Source organism: Argentina silus, assembly GCF_951799395.1.
Source record: "Argentina silus genome assembly, chromosome: 3".
In the NCBI taxonomy this organism is placed as follows: domain Eukaryota; kingdom Metazoa; phylum Chordata; class Actinopteri; order Argentiniformes; family Argentinidae; genus Argentina; species Argentina silus.
In genome coordinates, this window is record NC_139657.1 from 9,596,157 (window position 1) to 9,614,446 (window position 18,290).

An 18,290-nucleotide genomic window follows, 5' to 3' on the forward strand; every position below is an offset into this window, starting at 1 on the left:
TAAATTTCTCTGAACCCTCTCTTCCCTTCATTCTGAGCAGTGCTGTTTGCGTAGTCTTGCCAACAGCCTGACACTAATTCCTCAAAGAATGGACAATGAACCAGAACAGATTGTCAGTGGTCTTACTTGGTCTACTTCCAAATCATCTAATTTCTTCTGGCGACAAAGAAGTCGTCTCCATGTTCTTAGTGAGCCAGGGTACAATCATCCAGTTGGACTCTGAGGGCATGTTAAGAGTCAGACATATTGGCGTTGCCGCTTGCTTTGCTATAGGAAGGTATAACTGCACAGAAAGGAGGCCTTGTGTTCAGACTGCCTTCCCTCTTCTGTCTCCCAGCAACCTCTGGTGTCCTGGAGAAATATACATGATAATGTGAGTGTCATGCATTTCACAGAAAACACCCTTAATTACAACACTAAGTCACCACGTTCCTTTGTCTCCCTAAATACTCTGCAGACTTACTGGGCCAGCATGTCCACTGTTTTCTGTGTAGCTTTGGTCTTCTTATGGTGAGGACCGTGCAGGATGCTCTGAATCTGCAGACACTAAGAAAATTATAAGAGAAAATATTGAAAGGGGAAGAGGAGGTCCAGAAGTCACAGAAGGCTATGCAATGTTGGAATCTAAATATACAGTATATTAAACTTCAAAGCAAAGTGTAAGACTCAGCGATTGTTCTTTACACTTTGGGTGCTTTTGAGTGCACTTGTGTGTAATGTAGGGAAGCCAATGGATTGTTTGTTATGAAATCCTACGAGCAGAGACGTATCAAAACACTTCTCGGCCACCTATGAATAGAGCTCTTCACATCCATAAATAAACCCCTTCTGTTACTAGGGTTCAGATAACAGCAGTGCTGACCCCTGAGAACAGACTGACCAGCATAGGACTCATCTCAGTGTATATCTGAGATGTATATGGCCAAATTAGTTGACAGTGAATTTTTAGATATATTGTATGATGTCAGAGCTTATTTGCTGTATTTACTGTAACCATGGTAAACGTGAAACATCTGTGTCATAGAGATAACATCTCTGTTTGGGTTGTCTCTCCTTCTCTCTCGTTCTATCTTCCTCTGACTCTTTCAAACACAAACACACCAGTGATGTAACAAGATTATCCAATATTTCCACAATCACCAGAAATGACAGGATGTCAACAGAACTCTCTGAAACCAAGGAAAAACTGTGCTCAGTGTTTCCTCATTGGCAAGGGGGAGTAAAGGACTCTTTGAAAGCTTGGCAGAGAGCCAATTGGCCTGATGGATGTTTTCACTGCTGCAAAAGTTGATGTAATGGAAGGTCTTTCTCAACAGGAAGATGGAGGAAAACGTTGAAGTGTGTGTGCCTTTGTTTTCCTTTCACATCGACTGTGGATGCCATGTCAGAGCGGCGCTTCCTTCATAGCCCCCATACTGTACAAAACAAAACATTACGGTAAAAGAGCATATCTCTCACCAACTTCTCACTCATTAATTTTTTCCTCTGACACATCCTCTTGGCTTGGGTCCCCGATTTCTAAATTGAACATCATTGCTCCATGAGCAGCTGTTGCCATGATTGCAGGAGAAAGAACATGATATCACAGCGCGTTATCTGTCAGGGGTAATTCAAAAAGGTTACGGGCCTGGCGAGAAGCAGAGTGTGGGAGCTCTGATTCACGTTGGGATACTTGGACCCCCTCTGCGCGTAGATACAATAACAAAGCAACATAGCAACGCAGCTCCTTAACTTACAGACATGGTTGTACTAGTGCTTAGAAATCCCCCTTGGCTGTGCTATTTCAGTGTGTTTTCATGGATTGAGTGACTGAGACCAGAAGGCAAAAAGGGAATATGACTCATACTTAGCGTATAATATTAATGAGTATGCGGTTCACTTAAGTGTGTCTTTTATGAATAACTAATTGGATTAAAGCAATATTCATGTTGACGAGGAACTTGAATGCCCTATAGTTACTGGTTTGCTAACTGGGTGTCTAACTGGGTCTTACATTCCATCATGCATATACAGGGCCAAACTTAGCAATTTCACTTATCCCTTCTAAGGACGTAATGACATGCCAGTATAATTGGGTCGGTGTCCCTGTAATTGACAGCAGTCAGCAAAGTTCAACTCTCCCACCAAACTTCTGGGACCCATCTGTCTGGCTACGTCTAAAAAGAGAAAGCACAAAGTCATTCTGTGTGACATTTTACACCAGGGAGAGTGTCTCTGCACACTGCACAGTGCCAAGATTAGCATGTTACTCTGAAGGCTCTGAGCCTGAGAAACCATGGTGGAAATAGCTGTTCTATCTATCTGACAGAGGCTCTTTGTGAGTGTAAATGTGGGGTTCACCCACACTCTCACTGGTTACAACTGTTATGAAGGGGCCACACCCTGTGAATCCTGACCTTCAGCAGAGCCCTCTCTAAATGAACTTGGCAATAAGAAAGGTTGATATAGGGTACATGTGGGTGAGAACCAACAGTAACTCACGTAAACACAACATACTTGTTATTTTCCACACAGAAAAATATAGTTTACCAGCCCGACTCTATCCCTATTCCAACCTACAGCTAAGTCAAACTAACAGCAATAAAGCACAGTTATGAGAGTATCAAATATTTTCCTTTGAACAAAGATCTTTCCAATGTGAACTTTAACTAATGCCCAGAGATCCTGAAAAAAGTCTTGAGGCTGTGTTGGACAAGTATTTCAAAGAGAACCAGTGAACACATTATCCAGTACGTCTTGTATTACCCCCTGGGTGTATTTGACCAAGGATTACCTTCCTCATGGTCCTGTGAGCCTGTTTCACCTGGCCTTGGGTCGTCTCCACCCCTCCGATCAGGTGCAGGGTGTCAGCCACCTCAGGACTCAGATCGCCAAACGTCTCCTTCTTCAGAGGCAGGGACTCCCTCTGGATCTCTACACACCTCTGGAACGTCACACACACACACACACACACACACACACACACACACACACACACACACACACACACACACACACACACACACAGTCCAATGTAACAGCTGTCACCTTATGATATGTGGTAGTCTGTGTCTCAGTATCAGGTGAACACAATAAAAAGGCCCATTTCCACTGTGGGGGAAGACCTGCTGTTGAAACTCCTGTGAAAATGTCAACACTCTTAACACTCTTAAAGCCACAGAACAGTTGACTCTGATCATGTAAACACCTGGAGGACAGGCTGTTAGATGTTAGTTTGACTGGTGGTAGTGGTAGTGGTGGTGGTGGTGGTGGTGGTGGGCAGGCGGGCGAGTGTGAGGACAGGCTGTCAGATGTTAGTTTGACTGGTGGTGGTGGTGGTGGTGGTGGTGGTGGTGGTGGTGGTGGTGGTGGTGTGTGTGTGTGTGTGTGTGTGTGTGTGTGTGTATGTGTGTATGTGTGTGTGTGTGTGTATGTGTGTATGTGTGTGTGTCTGACCTCTCGCTGCTCGGTGAGGAGGAGGAAGCGACAGTAGTCATCCTGAACAGTGAGAGTGACAGCGTCTTGTGGGCCCAACGAGCTCCTGTATGCACTCAGACTCTCCTCAAAGTAATGTGCTGCTGAATCTAATAAAACATGGGAGGATCATATAAACACTTATGATACGAGTATTCATAGTATTCAGCTGTTGGTTCCTGCTACCAGGAAGCCCCATTCACAAAGTTACGATGGGGGTGAACTTCAAGGCTGACTCAACTCGAAAGTTCTACAACATTATTACTGTATAAGCCTGTCTTCCAATTTGTGAAAACAAGAGCGTGACACACAGAGAGACAGTAGAGGATTCATCTCCCGCCGACACACTCCTCCTCCAGACCACCCCCCCCCCCCCTTCCCACCCCATTGTGCAGGGCTATGTGAATAGACTCACCATTGTGGTGGGGCTCTGCTACGGTGGAGAAGGCGAGGGCCAGGCTGTGGGCGATGTGAGCCCCATCCAGGCCCCCTGGGCTCTGACTCAGAGCAATGGCATGAGCCTACGAGGAAACAACCACATGAAATAAGACAGATCACATATTGCCCAGTAAGGGCCCGGGGGGGGGGGGTTCAAATAGCCCTCATCTCAGCTTTACATAGTTGGTATGTTTGTCATAGTGAGCGTGTTGCTGTTCTTTCCCAGGTGTGTTTGGGACATGTGGCTTGCCTTGGAGAGGTGCTCTATGGCTCTGTCCAGCCGTCCTTGGGCCTGTTCGATAGCAGCCATGTCCCTGTAGACAGAGCAGGCTTCACCTGGCCTGTCCCAGCCGTCCAGCAGCTCCAGAGACCTCTCACACTGACCCAGAGCCTTCTCTGACTTCCCCTGCCGCTGATACGCCCTGCAGGACAGAGAAGGGGAAAGAGAGAGAGAGAGAGAGAGAGAGAGAGAGAGGGAGAGAGAGAGAGTGCAGCATAGCTTTAGCAGCCTGGCTCTTGCTGTATGTGTTGTTGAGAGCTTGGCCCAGAGTGTTGGAGCCGCTGCCTGATGTTGGGCCAAGTGTGGGGGCCTAAAGAGGAGCGCTGAGCTGGGTCTGGCTGGCTGTTGCCTCTGAGGTCTGGTGCAGTGAAGGCTATAATAGGGAATTCTGACACAAAGCTCTGTTTACCATCTCTGGCTGTGGGGCTCTCAGAGGTCTCTCATGCTCTCCTCTAAGTAGACTGAGAAAGACAACGAAGTGTGTAGCTCTCAAAGCCCCATTATAAATAAAGGCTCCTCTGACATTGCCAAGCATGTCCTGCACCTCGCTGAGCAGCTACAAGACTCAGAGCCCGTAGACCCAGGATGTCTAAATTAGGGTTGTCCTTTTGTCCAGCTGCACTCCTTTGTCCAAACAGTCCCTTATACATACCATCGAAGAGAAAATAAATAATGCAATGTCATGACATTGGTTAAAATGTAAACCCTGAAGAAGGCAGCTTGCTGCCGAAACGTTTGTTAAATAAATAATTAGCATCGGAGCAAGAGTGTGAGGCTCTCTTATCTATCTTTTATGACATTGGTTGAACCATATATCCTCTATGCGTTAACCTGCTTCCATTTAAACAATGTGTTGTTGATGTGTGACAGCACATACTATACAGTAAGGGGTTAATAATGGGCCACTCCAAGTACAAGATTGCAGCTCTAGATCCCTGTACAAGCCTCTCCACACGCTCATCATGGTCGAGTGCTGCAGAGAGAGGACGTCTGCATCAGTGGAGGCTGGCGGAGGGAGAGCCCATCCTCCGATTTCTTGTGAGCCTGTCCTCCGATTTCTACCTCCACCAGCCTCTCCCGGTCTGCATCCTCCACACAAGGGGAGACGGGCTCCATCAATCTGCTCTGCTAACAGCATCAACTCCCTGCAGGATTTAGACACTGTAATGGAGTCTCAATTCAATTCAGTAGCCTCTCTCAGAGGGCGTCCTGCTCACATCAATACATACAGTACGGTACTGTCACTGCAGCAGGAAAAACACCCCTTCACAAAGCAACCCACTTGCATGCACATTTCACACTGAAATAGGTAAAGTGTTTGGGGGAGACTGAAAATAGTGAATTCAAATAATTGACTCATGAATAATTGACTCATGAATAACCGGTGTAAATGACAACAAAGCTGAATTCCGGAATGAATCAGTAATATGAGAAATATGTCCATGGGGGAGGAGTAGCAGTAAATCATCTCTTCCTGAGTTTTCCCATAGATCCCAGATTATTATCCAAACATGCATGCCTTGATGTGAGCTGGGACTGCCCCACCTCTGGGCTGTGCAGCAGACATTCCAGCAGAGAAAGACTTAGCCTTGTAGGGAAGCTGGGATGGCTGGAGGAGCAGCACTGTGTGCACCCAGGGGACTGCCTTCTTGCCTGCCTGCTTGCCTGCCTACTTTATCTGCATGAACAGACCTGGGTACTGTACAATGCCACTGTATCCTTCTATTCACCAGCCTTCCCTACAGGCTTCCTGGCAGAGGGGGACATACTGTATGCAGTCAGCAGCTGGAATCTAATTTAATGTCCACAGAGCGGAGAAATAATGTAATTAGGCTTGTATACATGAATTGCCAAGCAGCCCACGTGTCCCCCCTGTTTAGAAATCCTAACCAGACCAACATTTGCATGAAAGTTTAGGCTCTGTGAGATTGGACTTTATACTAGGAAAATGATGCAGCAAAGGAAAGCCAACAAAGGGAATATTGACATGGAAATAAAACAACATCAATGCTGCAGGCCTTCCTGACATCTATGGTGCTTTGTTAGACTGCTGGTGCCCCATAGCAACACAACACACATTGTTCATTGTCATTTCCTTTGGTAATTCACTATTCTACTATCACACAATTACACTCACTGAACAATTTATTAGGAACACTATACTAATACTGGGTAGGGCCTCCATTTGCTCTCAAAACAGCCTCAATTCTTCGTGACATTGATTCCACAAGATGTTGGAAACATTCCTTTGAGATTCTGGTCCATGATGACATGATTCCATCACGCAATTCCTGCAGATTTTTCAGGTGCACTTTCAAGCTGTGAATCTCCCGTTCTACCACATCCCAAAGGTGACTGGGAAGGCCACTGAAGAACACTGAACTCATTGTCATGTTCATGGAACCAGTTTGAGACGACTTTTGCTTTGTGACATGGTGCATTATCATGCTGGAAGTAGCCATTAGAAGATTGACAAATTGTGGCCATGGGATGCACATGGTCAGCAACAATACTCAAATAGGCTGTGGCATTCAAGCGATGATTGATTGGTATTAATGGGCCCAAAGTGTGCCAAGAAAACATTCCCCACACCATTACACCACCACCACCGTGAGAAGGTCTACAGGTGTTCCTAATAGAGTGCTCAGTGAGTGTATATGACATGTAGCCCAATGGAATGCAAGAGTCAGTAAGGAAGGAGAGCCCAAAACATAACAAATGACACACAATGTAGTGAATATGATACCGTCTAGGATAATAACTCAGCATTATGAGATGATGGTATGAATGACTTACACCTTGTGTATACTGTAACTCTAGAATGAGTTCAACAGATCTGGACCTGAAACTGTGCTGAGCTTCGTTCATTGTTCCAGGCTTTAGTGGTGACATTCACACTGGTCAACACACTGTTGACTGAGAGGGCTATAGAGGCGGGCCAAATTCAGAGTCATCCTTCAACAAAAGAGATTTAGCAAGCTTACACACTAGCCAGCGTTTGCACATTTTTTCAATTACACAAATCAAGTAAACAAACTGTCAGTGATAAAACAACCTACAAGTATGACATCATCCAAATTCCATTTACCTCAGCTCAAAGCAAGTTAAACAACATTTTTAGTTTCTTAAATTCAACTAATATTCTAACCTGTGCACTGCACATTCACAGTTTTCTACATGTGCAATGTATTTGCTTGAGCTCCTGTATTCCTTGGGGTATCATAAAGGATGACCAGGTGTTGGTTCTCAGTTAAGTGGTACAGCAAATAATAATTACTCATTGATCCCTCAATTGACATTTGTTGGACAAACACTCCCAAACCGGACTATCAGATGTCTCCGCGGTGCTTATGTTTGCTGTAAATACTGCCAAAATGATCCCTCAACACTTTTATCTTTCCCTGAGCCAGTGATCTCCGACCCCAATCAATAACATAGTACAAACATGTCTCCTACGTTATAAGAGAGGAGGCATCAATGAATGTGGTTTACACAGTCAACAGAAGGATCAATGTTTCATTTTGTTGAAATGTGAAGGAAAAAAAAAGCTTCCTCAGTGCACCAGGATTGACTCCGGTCAGTACAAAGCAGTTATATAATGGGGAGATTCATCAAATATTTATTAAGGGGCTGGGCGTTCCTTGTCCTCCATGCCTCTGCTTCAGCAGACACAGAACGAGTGGGACGTGCAGTAACCCCACCCACAAGATGGCCTACAGCTGTGCACACAACCCCCCTGAACCACCGGACTCTCACAATACATCTCACATGGCCACTCTTAGGGAACTTAAGGCACTTCTAATGTGATGAGAGGGGTTGAGGATCATTCAGAGACAATTCAATTACATCAGCCCCCTCCACCAGACCAGAAGAGACTGAGAGGGTTGTCTAAAAATGACTGAACCATAACATGGATCTCAATGTTGATGGATTTGCTTAGTACATTTATTTGACAATGTCTCCATCTTGTGGCAGAACTCAAAACCTCCTATCCCGGACGAGGATCCATTCAGATCAATAGTATAAACGATTGTCAACATAGGGTCTGTTGGTGAATAGGAATGTGTTCACTACTGAAAACCAAAGTACATTAGAAATACAATATTCTTTTCTGAATCTCCATTCGGACTTGACCTGAATATTGACTTCTTGATTTGAAAATGAGTCAAGATATTTGATCCTTCAACCTGAACATGATACTGCAGGAGTCATAGGAAATAAATAGAGCAACACATGTTATTCCCAGCTAGGAGTGCAGTAAATACCAAAGTGCTCTGTGCAATCACTCAGATTGACTCCTCTGGGATATATTCTTGGTCAGATAAACAGTAAAAAAAAGATTTTCTTTCTTTTGTACCTGGACAGGGAAGTGGATATTTCAAATTCAGTCCTCAGTTTCTCCTCCTGACTTATGCCTCCTAGCTGATGAAGCTCTCCCACAATTCTCTCTGCCTTCAGATGATGTGACTCTGCTTCTTCGAGAGTTGGGATGGTTAAGGAGTTTCCCATTGTTGACATGAAGGCAGCTCAATCTACCCATTATATTCGACCAAACATCCTAATTCAAATTCAACTTGTTTGAATTCACTATATATTGACACACACACGCACACGCACGCACACATGCATGCATGCACAATGATTATGACCATTCTTCTCAGCTCATTGAGACATTACTATACTTCTGTCACAGATCGAATGTGGGGAAAGGATATTTGTCCAGCAGCAGTGTGGCGCCTCCTAGTGTTTGGTATGTGCTGAGGAGACAGGTGAGGACCTGGAGCCTCTCCTCCCTGCTGGTGAAGCTAGAGGAGCAGAGGGGCAGCAGCTCACTGGCTCTGGCTGAGTGGTCCTGGGCTTGCACTGCCCAGCCTGTGGGACAGGTGGAGAACACTGTGTGATGACAGTGTTTGGTCTATTTACTTTTGAAATGTTGGCCTTTAGATATTATCTAAAATGATTCTTTTGAGAAATAATTGATTGATCTAAGGATGTAACACTTGACTACTGAACTGGTCTGTACCATCTGTAAATCAAAAGCTGTCTGTTCTTTGCAACAAACAACATTTATTTCTGTGTTAAATGCCAGGAAAAGTACACGTTATGGATATTACAGCTCTATTTTCACATGCACCCAGCAACTTGGAGTAGTCCTCTGTTCTACAGTAAATTATGCACTGCAATTCTGAACAAACATTACCTTTAAACTGCAGGTATGCTTTAGCCAGTCTGGCATGGGCTTGAGCTAGTTTCAGGTGTCCATCTCCATATACTAGTCTTGTCAAGGCCACACAGCGCACAAGGTCCTGGATACAGGCATCAAACTGCGGAGAGAAAAATGCATTAATGAAAAATGTGTAGCTCAACCTCATCACATTGAATGCAGCTGTCCGAATGGAAAAAAGCTGCAAATATAGGATACCTGTTGGCTGTCTTCAAGAGCCTGGGCTCTGCTGTCATACTGGGTGAGTTTTTCTTCTGGACCCATGATCATATATCTCCCCATGTGATCAATCCCTCTGTCAGACAAAGTCCCCAGACCTCTATCAATGGATTCACCTGAGCTCCCATTGCTGCTCCTGATGCTTTCAGTAGATCTGCATGGATTAGGCATCAAAACCATCATCATCATCATCATCATCATCATCATCATCACCATCATCATCATCATCATCATCATCATCATCATCATCATCATCATCACCACCACCACCACCACCACCACCACCACCACCACCACCACCACCCATTTGACATCATAATAAATGCAATATCTAAAACATTTCTAGCCCACGTTTTAATGTGTCAGATGTTTTGTCAAACAACAGTGATAGCCCGTCATAATCATTCCACTTACGATTCTCCTGCATCAATTGACCAACGTCCTGGTTTGGAGCGTGCATTTGTCATGTACAAATCGTGACTCATGTTTTGTTCTGAAGAGTTCGCTGTCGAAGGATCATCCTCCGTCCTCACTCCCGTTTGTTTCCTTTTCCCTAGTTGTAGTCGTGGATACAACAGTCTGGTTGCAAAGGTTCATTAGCGTGCGAAGAAACAGGTAATACGCTAATAAAACCGGCCATATTTACCATTCAGCCCTAACACCATTTCAAAGTAAAAAAAAACCTCTCAGTTTGAGTTTCCCTGCAAACAAGTACATATCCGTTATAAACAGTTATAAAACATGAATAATAAAAAAATGGAAAAACGAAACTTCCTGGCAAAGTATGCCATGTGACCTTCGCGAGTACAGAGAAGGAAATGCTACATTCAAGATCCACAATGTTCTGCAACACCCTGACCAATGTTGTTGTTAGCACCATTCTGTACACTTTTAGGAGAAAGAAAAACATGGAAGGGGTCTATCATGGAGCTCAAAAGGGTTCTTCAGAGAGTTCTCCTAAAGGGATATCCGAACAACCCTTTTTTGGGTCTAGGTGAGTTGAGTGTATAGCCTAGGCCTAGGCCTATAATTACAGCAATAAATACAATTATTGTTTGATTCAACAGCTCATAAAATCCCTTGTTTTGTATAGGATCATTGAAGGGCACTAGAGATGGGGAAATTGCTCTGCTGACTGCTCCATTAGTTTCTAATATGACTGATTTTTATGGGTTTATTGGTTTATAGTCAATTGTTCTGGAGTGTGAGGATGTACAGACCACCTTGCTTTGGTCCCACATGGGAAGGGGTAATCATTTTCCAATTGAGACATTTAATAAAAGCTTGCTCCAGCCAAGTGGAAATCCAGTTAGAGGAATCCCTATCCATCATCGTTCCACATGGCTTTGGGTCTGTGTAGTTCTCCTTCTCTAAAGGCTGTGCCAAATATCTTGCTTTTGCTGAAACTGTTACATAATTGGAAGATGGTAAGCTTGTTGTAAAGCTAACTAACAGCCGGCACATATGTTTGTGTTAAAGCTACTCATTAGTGATTTAAAGGAATTGATTTAAACCGGAAATGTCACTGAAATGTCAATGTCAAGTGTTAATTCAAGAAACACACAATTGGTATAACACCACAAGAGTTGGGTGTTGGCTGTAATGTATTTCCATATATTATAAAATAGTAATACATTATTGTGCTCCCTGGCCTTGACTGTACAGTATGTAGCTACACATTATTCAGATATCTAGCATTTCTCCCCTGATGATGGGGCTGTAGGGCCAGATAGCTGGAGAAGTGAAGTCCTCTAGTAATCCAGTAGATGTCAGTAAAATACAAGGCATCACTTTCACTGTGGCCTCCTGGAGTACAGTATGCCTTGATAATGAACCTGATTGTGTAGAGAGGCATATCTGCTGGTCATATCCAGACATCAGATACACTGCTGCTTTAGTACTGATCCTGAGATCATTTCCATGTTGTGGTTTCAAGCCTTTAGCTGTGGACACACATTTTCAAACCTCTACCAATTGCTACAGTACATGACCTGGTCCTATAGATCTATGTCTGTTTGACTATGTCATGCTATACGTGTACTCTGTCCTTCACGGTCCTCATGGAGCTGCTAGCAACCTAGCATAGCGTCTCGTCTGACCATGTCCCAGGTGAGACAAGGCACCAAATAACTGAAGTGTGTCCCACCTCTTCACGCTGCTCCAGCCCAGCATACTGATCTCTTCAGGTGAACATGTAGAAATCCCTCCACCTCTTCCTACTCCATACTTCGACAGCAGACACGATGAGTAGCAGCTATATGCCAACTTAGAGATGAGGAAATGTAAATTTCCGTTTATAAATATCCATTTTCACATCAGTGCCCTAAATCCATGCCAAGCAAACAAGAAGTTATGTCTCTGTGGCGCTGCTTTAAGAAATTGGTCTCTGGAGGGAGTCTTTGTGTTAATTTATTCTGTCTCAGGTTGGCAGTGTGTGTGCTGTCACCAGTTTTAAACTTGTGGCGGCGCACACCTTGTTTGCAGGACTGCCCAAGATAGCTTATTATAGCTCCTCAGGGTGGCTGCTGCCGGTTGATTCTGGCAGTGCATAAGAAAACCAGTTTATTTGTTTGTTTGTCCCGTGAGTTTTTGGCCGGGGGGATCGTGGGTCCTGTTTGGCCCCGGTCCCTGTTGGGCTTCTATTTCTGAAACCCAAGTGGCTCTTAATGAACCTGGCAGGGCTGGCACGGGCCCTCTGCAAACCCAGGCCTGAGCAGCTCCTTCTTCTTCTGCCTTGGCAGCCACCCTCCGTTTGCTCTCTCTGGCTTCCTAATTTAGTAACGGCGGGTAAAAATATGTGCTAACGAACAAGGTCTGGTATGTCAGGCTGGCATCCAGGGGAGAGAGAGAGGGGGAGGGAGGGAGGGATAGGAGGGGATGTTGTTTTCACAGCAGGCACCCAGTGACAGAAGAGTGGAGCAACGGCACAGACCTCTCATACTGTGTGTGTGTGTGTGTGTGTGTGTGTGTGTGTGTGTGTGTGTGTGTGTGTGTGTGTGTGTGTGTGTCTGTCTGTCTGTCTGTCTGTCTGTCTGTCTGTCTGTCTGTGTGTCTGTGTGTGTGTGTGTGTGTGTGTGTATGTGTGTGCGTGTGCGTGTGCGTGTGCGTGTGCGTGTGTGTGTGCTCAGAATCTCTTCCCACAGCCAAACCCCATTCAATCTCTCCCAATCCCTCTCTCCTTCACCTCCAAACCCACTATTAGCTTACATAAGACACCTCTTCAGTGCAATGCTGATGCAGGGAGTCTGCAGTGAGTGTATCTGGGCTTCCAGACCTCTCTTGTGTGAGATGGTGTGTGTGAGAATGAGCTGCTGTGATGTCTGTGACCCCAGGCCTCGATGCATCTGTCCAGGAGTTGGAAATCATGTATGCAATCATAGGGCATTCTCCAGAGCAGGGGAGCTGCTGTTAGATTCAGATTCAGATTCAGAAATGCAACTGACATGAACATAAATGACTCCTCATGGCTAGTAGTGGTAGTGGTACCCTTTGGGACGTCAAGTCACCCCTTCATAAGAGTCCCCTCCCTATCACCTATCACATTATTTTTTTCAAGAACGTTTCTTTTTTTTTTTTTTTGTAATGAGAACAACATTCTTCTTTCAAATACCAGGCTCTCTCTCTCAACCTCCCTGTTTTTTTCTCTGCTAGTGATTACAGCGTCCTCATCCTTTTAGACACTCTGCCATGACAATCTCCCCTCAGGCACTTTAGCACTTGCTCTTCCTGTTCACAGTTCAAGGGGCTTATGGCAACCCATGTCAACTTCGCTTGCATGTCCTCCAGCTGCAAATGAAAACGGAAAAAAAAAAACAGCCTGTGGTTAAAGGTGCCAATAAAATACCACATAGGTAGTCTTTAACAGGGTGCATTTCAAAGCAAAGTGATTGTAGAAAAGCAGCAGCCATTCTTTGAAAAGTAACTACATTGGTGACTCAAGAAGAGACTACTAGTGTCATGGAGATCCATGTGTCTCTGTGGAGAATAGAGGGGTGAACAGGGACTGCTGGTGATTTCCCCTGAGCTGTGCTCTGTGTTTGTGATCATGACACGTTTTCATGTTCACTCTTGACTAAACCACTTGTCTGCAAGTTGGGCTACCCCCATGTCACCACTCACCAGGTGTGGTGAACTGAGTTGTCTTACCATACAGATGACAGGCTGACAAGCCACAGGACATCACTGTGCTCCGTATGGGTAGAACAGCACTCTAAACTCCCTGTAGGCTGACAGTATGAGTCACCTGGAAACTGAAACAGCTTTGACAACAACATTATCTTTATTGGTCTGACTCAAAGATGAAATGTAACATATTTACACACCATCAAGAGCTTTATTTTCTAATTAATGTAATTGCCACGCATCATTTACAGCTTTGAACCCATCTACATCTCATCAAGGAGAGTCATTTGTTTTTTACATATCCAGAGATGTTGCAGTGTAATTGTTTCCTGGCTCTAGCATGGCATGAATAACCTGTTACTAACATGTCTTACATAAATAGAGTAAAATTGCAATTTGCCTTGTTTATTTGAATAAAGTACAAGGCAGTTTGAAGCCAATCAACATTTAAGGTGCATTGCAGAAAGATCATAAGGAGTTCCTACTGGTAAACATGTTTCCATGGGAGTAGAGATCAGAACGTATATCCTCTAAGACTTCACACCTAAAACTGGAGCTAGCCATACATCTCATAATATCACTATGACTTTGGTCCAAGGAATCATCCTGTTCATACATTATGTCTAGCATATGAGACGAGGTTACAAGAGATCACAATATAATCATCACAATAACATTAGAGTGCTCTAATTGGCATGTTTTAGGAATTTGGCTTGTCATTTTTTATGAGAGGGACTTATCATGTCACATTCCTGTTTATCATGGTTAATTCATCATTATTTGTCTGAACCACAAACTCGTATGTCTTTCTCAGTCAAACAGCTGTCTCCACTTCCTGTGTTAGTTTACCCACAAACACTCATTCCTCAGTACTTCACATCATAACATCTTCCCCTGGCTCAACCCACAAAAACAGTTTTCTAAGGTTTCCCCAATCACAGATATGCTCACATACAGAACTTTAACTACAAAGTCGTACACATTCAATTCACATTCAAAATAAAATATGGTATTTTATGATTTAACATAAATTAGATTCTGTGTTGTACTTGTGTTGTGCGCTTTTGTGTTAGTTTTGTATACACAATACTACTTGCTCTAAGCTGTACTGTCATTTTGCTTGAATAGCTAAGGCTTTGAAATACAGTTCACTACCTGGTTAAAAATCTCATTAGAGGAGCCAAATCTTTTCTAACCTTGAGGTTTGTTTTACTCAAGTTGAACAACATAGCACATTCTGCCAAAGGAGGAGGACAGAGTTCCTTTCTGATATTGTGTGCTTCTTCAAATTCTGTGCTCTGAGTATATCTCCATCTTATTTATAATGAACTGAAACCAAATTTTGGAAAGCTGGAGCACATTCTTGGCTGTAAAATTGCATAAGTGGTTTAACACTCCAACAAAGGTGTCTTATTCTGACTCATAGCACGTATGCTAATGTCTTCACAGCTGCTGCACTTCAGATAAAGCTTGCTATTCAAGCACAGAGTGAATAATGTGGCCCCAAAGTGTTTGTGCAAGTAATGCAGCAGTTAAGAAGAAGAAACAAAGCCAGACACTTAAGCCAGGCGCCCCTAGCTTTGAATCCAGCCACGCTGTCCATAGCAATGGCATGATAGCTATGATGAGATAAGCTGCCTTTCCATCCAGCAGAACATCATTCCATTCCTGCATTTGGGTTCTACAATAGCTTCACATTCAACTGTGAAATGATCTCAGCTACGGCCAAGTCTTAGAATGGCTTAGACCGGTGTTTATCCTCTCAAACCTTGGCCTAAATTTGAGGCGTACACAGAGAACAAATATCCCATTGTTTCAGAGCTAAAGCCTCCACTCACTCTCCCATTCAGTATCAAAATCGAAGAATACGGAGAGCTTTGGAGGTGATATTGTCTGCCTTTGTGTACACAATGGCACTGTAAACCAATAACCATGTTTTGTTTGCTGACAGTGTGTAAATTATTTTGTAATAGCAGTTTTAGCAGCGTAGTGACAGGGAGATATGTGTATTTCGAGAGTTCTCTCAACAAGATTGCCGTGTACCCAGGCTTAGCTTTGCTCAGAAACCGCATGGCAGGCTGTTCCATGAGTGTGCTCAGCTCAGGAGTTTGTCTGCATGGTGTGGCTCTCCTCTGAACTCTAAAAGGCAGAGGGTAGGGCCGACCTCCAGGTGAAGATAGGATCCAGTTCGCTGTCCCTGGAACACCCTGCTCTCTCTCTCTCCTCCTGGTGTTAACCACAGGAAAATGTGAGAGATGCTCATTCGCTCACTCAGAGAGCAGGAATTCACAGTTTATTGTGTTAATGCCACTGAGGGGTCCAGCATCAACACACCATGAGGCAGACACATTTTACCTGTTTGTTTAACCACAGTTGTGCAAATGTGTGGGACTTATCCAGGTGAAAAGTAAAGCTCTCCTCTTCCAAATTTGTGTCATTTTCTCCAGCTTTCTGCAACCCCGACGGTTTCTCACCCAGTTTATATAACAACATCTGAGATGTGGACCTCCAATGTCTCACAAGCCGCATGGCTGTGGGCGATGTTACCAAGGAAATAAGGCTTTTCCGAGTGCCTTCATAGAGGCTCTTTTGAGAAAACTCACAAGTGTTTCTTGTATATCAATATACAATCAATGCACTTTGATGAAAAACTGGACACAAATAGCAATTGTTCATTTTCTGTAAAGTTTCTCATCCTCTGTAGCGTCCCTGTTTCTCTGACCTTGAATGAACTACTAAAACTTAAAACAAGTATAAACCATACCAAGTTTTCCTCAGCAAAGTATGGCATGCCTTCTCCCCAATGAAACCATTGTATACAATAGTGAACTCGACTTTTGTCACCTACTTTGTGACTCTGAGTGAGAGGCTAAATGTCTGCCTGTGGTTCTTTGACCTTTGTGACTCCTCTACTGTGTTGGTTGAGGTAAGTAGGGGTCGTGTGATTCAGTGGTATCAATAATGGAAGAAAGGCGGCCCCCTGCCGCAGGCTGCTATGTGGGTCAGAGGAGGCTCTCGGCGGACGGGGGAGATTGATGAAGAGAACCTGCCTCAGCGCCTCGCAGCTCCAACCGCTCCCCCTGCGCTCGCTCACAGCCCCCATCCTGAGCAGCACAGCCTGACGCTCTTTAAACGACCTTCAAATTAGCCTTGTTTTTCAGGGCCCCAAACCCTTTAGGGCCTTCCTGGAAAGATGCTCGCTCTCTCATTCACTCACTTCCCCCTTTTGTTTCCCTCCTGTCATCCGTGGGCACGTGGCACAGTCGTGGGAGTTGGGAGCAGAGTCGGCAGGTGGAGGGGACCGTGTGGCGGAGCTAGCTGTCTGCGGCTCTCCTGACAGGGGATCAAACCGTAGTCAGAGTGGCCCCTCCTGGAGGACAGGTGGAGGGCTGAAGGTCTGATGTCCTGGTCATGAGGAGGCCCAGAGCCCTTTGATTTTGCAATGTTTTTGTCTGACACCAGTCATAAAGATTCTGGGTTGAATTAAGATATCTGAGCATACTGCTGCTGCATACACCACAGACAGCTCCAGATTCTGAGCTGATTTCTGTTGACATTGTGCCATGCATCAGTATCTACAATATGTGCCAGAAAGCCAAGTTAACCATGTGTCTGACCATCTGGGGTGTCTTTGAGTTTGACCATGGAGCGATGTGCGTGATTGGTTATGAAAGACAGAGGAGCAGAGGGTGTTTGGACACAGTGGGAACTTTCCTCAGCTGAATCACACAGCTACACTCCTCTGACACACAGGCCATCCATCACTCCTCTGGTAGTTTATGTTCACACCACAGGCCTTGTTTGTCTGCTGTCCAAGCCTATGGCTGAAGGCCTGATCAGCACTTGTAAGAGAAACACACCTCTCCTACTGGAAATACTGGAATCAAATATTTGCACCCTGTGAGGTGTGTATGCTCCATTATCTAACACTAGCCTTTTGAGTAATTATTTTGGAAGATGACAACCTGAAATACAAGCCTACATCTAATGTTCAAAAAACATTATGGAAATGTCATCCATGTCGACATTCCTCAGTCAGAGTACTTACGGCAATGCAAGTGTTGATTTGTTTGGAAGCTAACAAAGAGGCTAATTGACACAGACAAACACTTGCGTTCTCACCCTGAGGCCTTTGGGGTCGTTGCTCAGGACTCCTTCAGAATACACTGAGTCTGTGTTGTTCTGGCAGAGCACAGCAGCCTTAAAGGTGACCTTATGAGATTCAGCAGGGTGAACAATGAGGCTCTCCCAGGCATATGTATCACCCTTTAGGGAAAAGCTTGGACTTTTGTCTCATTTTTTATCACAGTGGATGAGGCATTTCATTCAGGAAGACAATGTTTTCCCTCCAACGCTGGTATCATACATTTTATTTCCACAAGTGATTATTTGTCATCCGGTTTTCATACAGTGTTGTCCTATCGGTATATCTCGTTATGTTGCTGTCCTTCCTTGTTACATAGACTCTCTTTACCACGCTATCAAACAGACTATTTCTTTGGGGTGATTTGTCAAGGGTGACCCCCTGTTTACATTTTACTGGATTTTTGCTCT

The 18,290-nt window shown here is 44.4% G+C and overlaps 1 protein-coding gene across 3 annotated transcripts; it reads right to left on the minus strand.

Moving 5' to 3' along the window:
* Positions 1 to 209: 209 nt before the first annotated feature.
* ttc23 (tetratricopeptide repeat domain 23) lies at positions 210 to 10,269 on the minus strand. 3 transcript variants are annotated; one of them, XM_083667372.1, is made up of 11 exons: positions 10,029 to 10,269; positions 9,594 to 9,768; positions 9,372 to 9,495; positions 8,887 to 9,043; positions 8,529 to 8,654; positions 4,142 to 4,313; positions 3,869 to 3,974; positions 3,436 to 3,563; positions 2,774 to 2,923; positions 464 to 546; positions 210 to 351 (listed from the first exon to the last, which is right to left on the minus strand). In XM_083667372.1, the coding sequence occupies exons 1-11, from the start codon at positions 10,097 to 10,099 to the stop codon at positions 231 to 233; spliced, it is 1,413 nt and encodes a 470-aa protein (XP_083523498.1). In that variant the 5' UTR covers positions 10,100 to 10,269; the 3' UTR covers positions 210 to 230. The 3 variants fall into 3 exon arrangements, with proteins under 3 accessions (XP_083523498.1, XP_083523499.1, XP_083523497.1); XM_083667373.1 differs by having other exon boundaries at positions 2,804 to 2,923; positions 8,887 to 9,064; XM_083667371.1 differs by having other exon boundaries at positions 8,887 to 9,064.
* Positions 10,270 to 18,290: the final 8,021 nt, after the last annotated feature.

Excerpts from the sequence above, each read along its gene's own strand:
- ttc23 (XM_083667371.1), bottom strand. The coding sequence starts at position 10,099 with ATGAGTCACGATTTGTACATGACAAATGCACGCTCCAAACCAGGACGT. Across the intron at positions 9,496-9,593 it reads CTCTTGAAGACAGCCAACAG|TTTGATGCCTGTATCCAGGA; the intron begins GTATCCTATATT and ends TTCTCTCCGCAG. Across the intron at positions 3,564-3,868 it reads AGCAGAGCCCCACCACAATG|ATTCAGCAGCACATTACTTT; the intron begins GTGAGTCTATTC and ends ATGTTTTATTAG.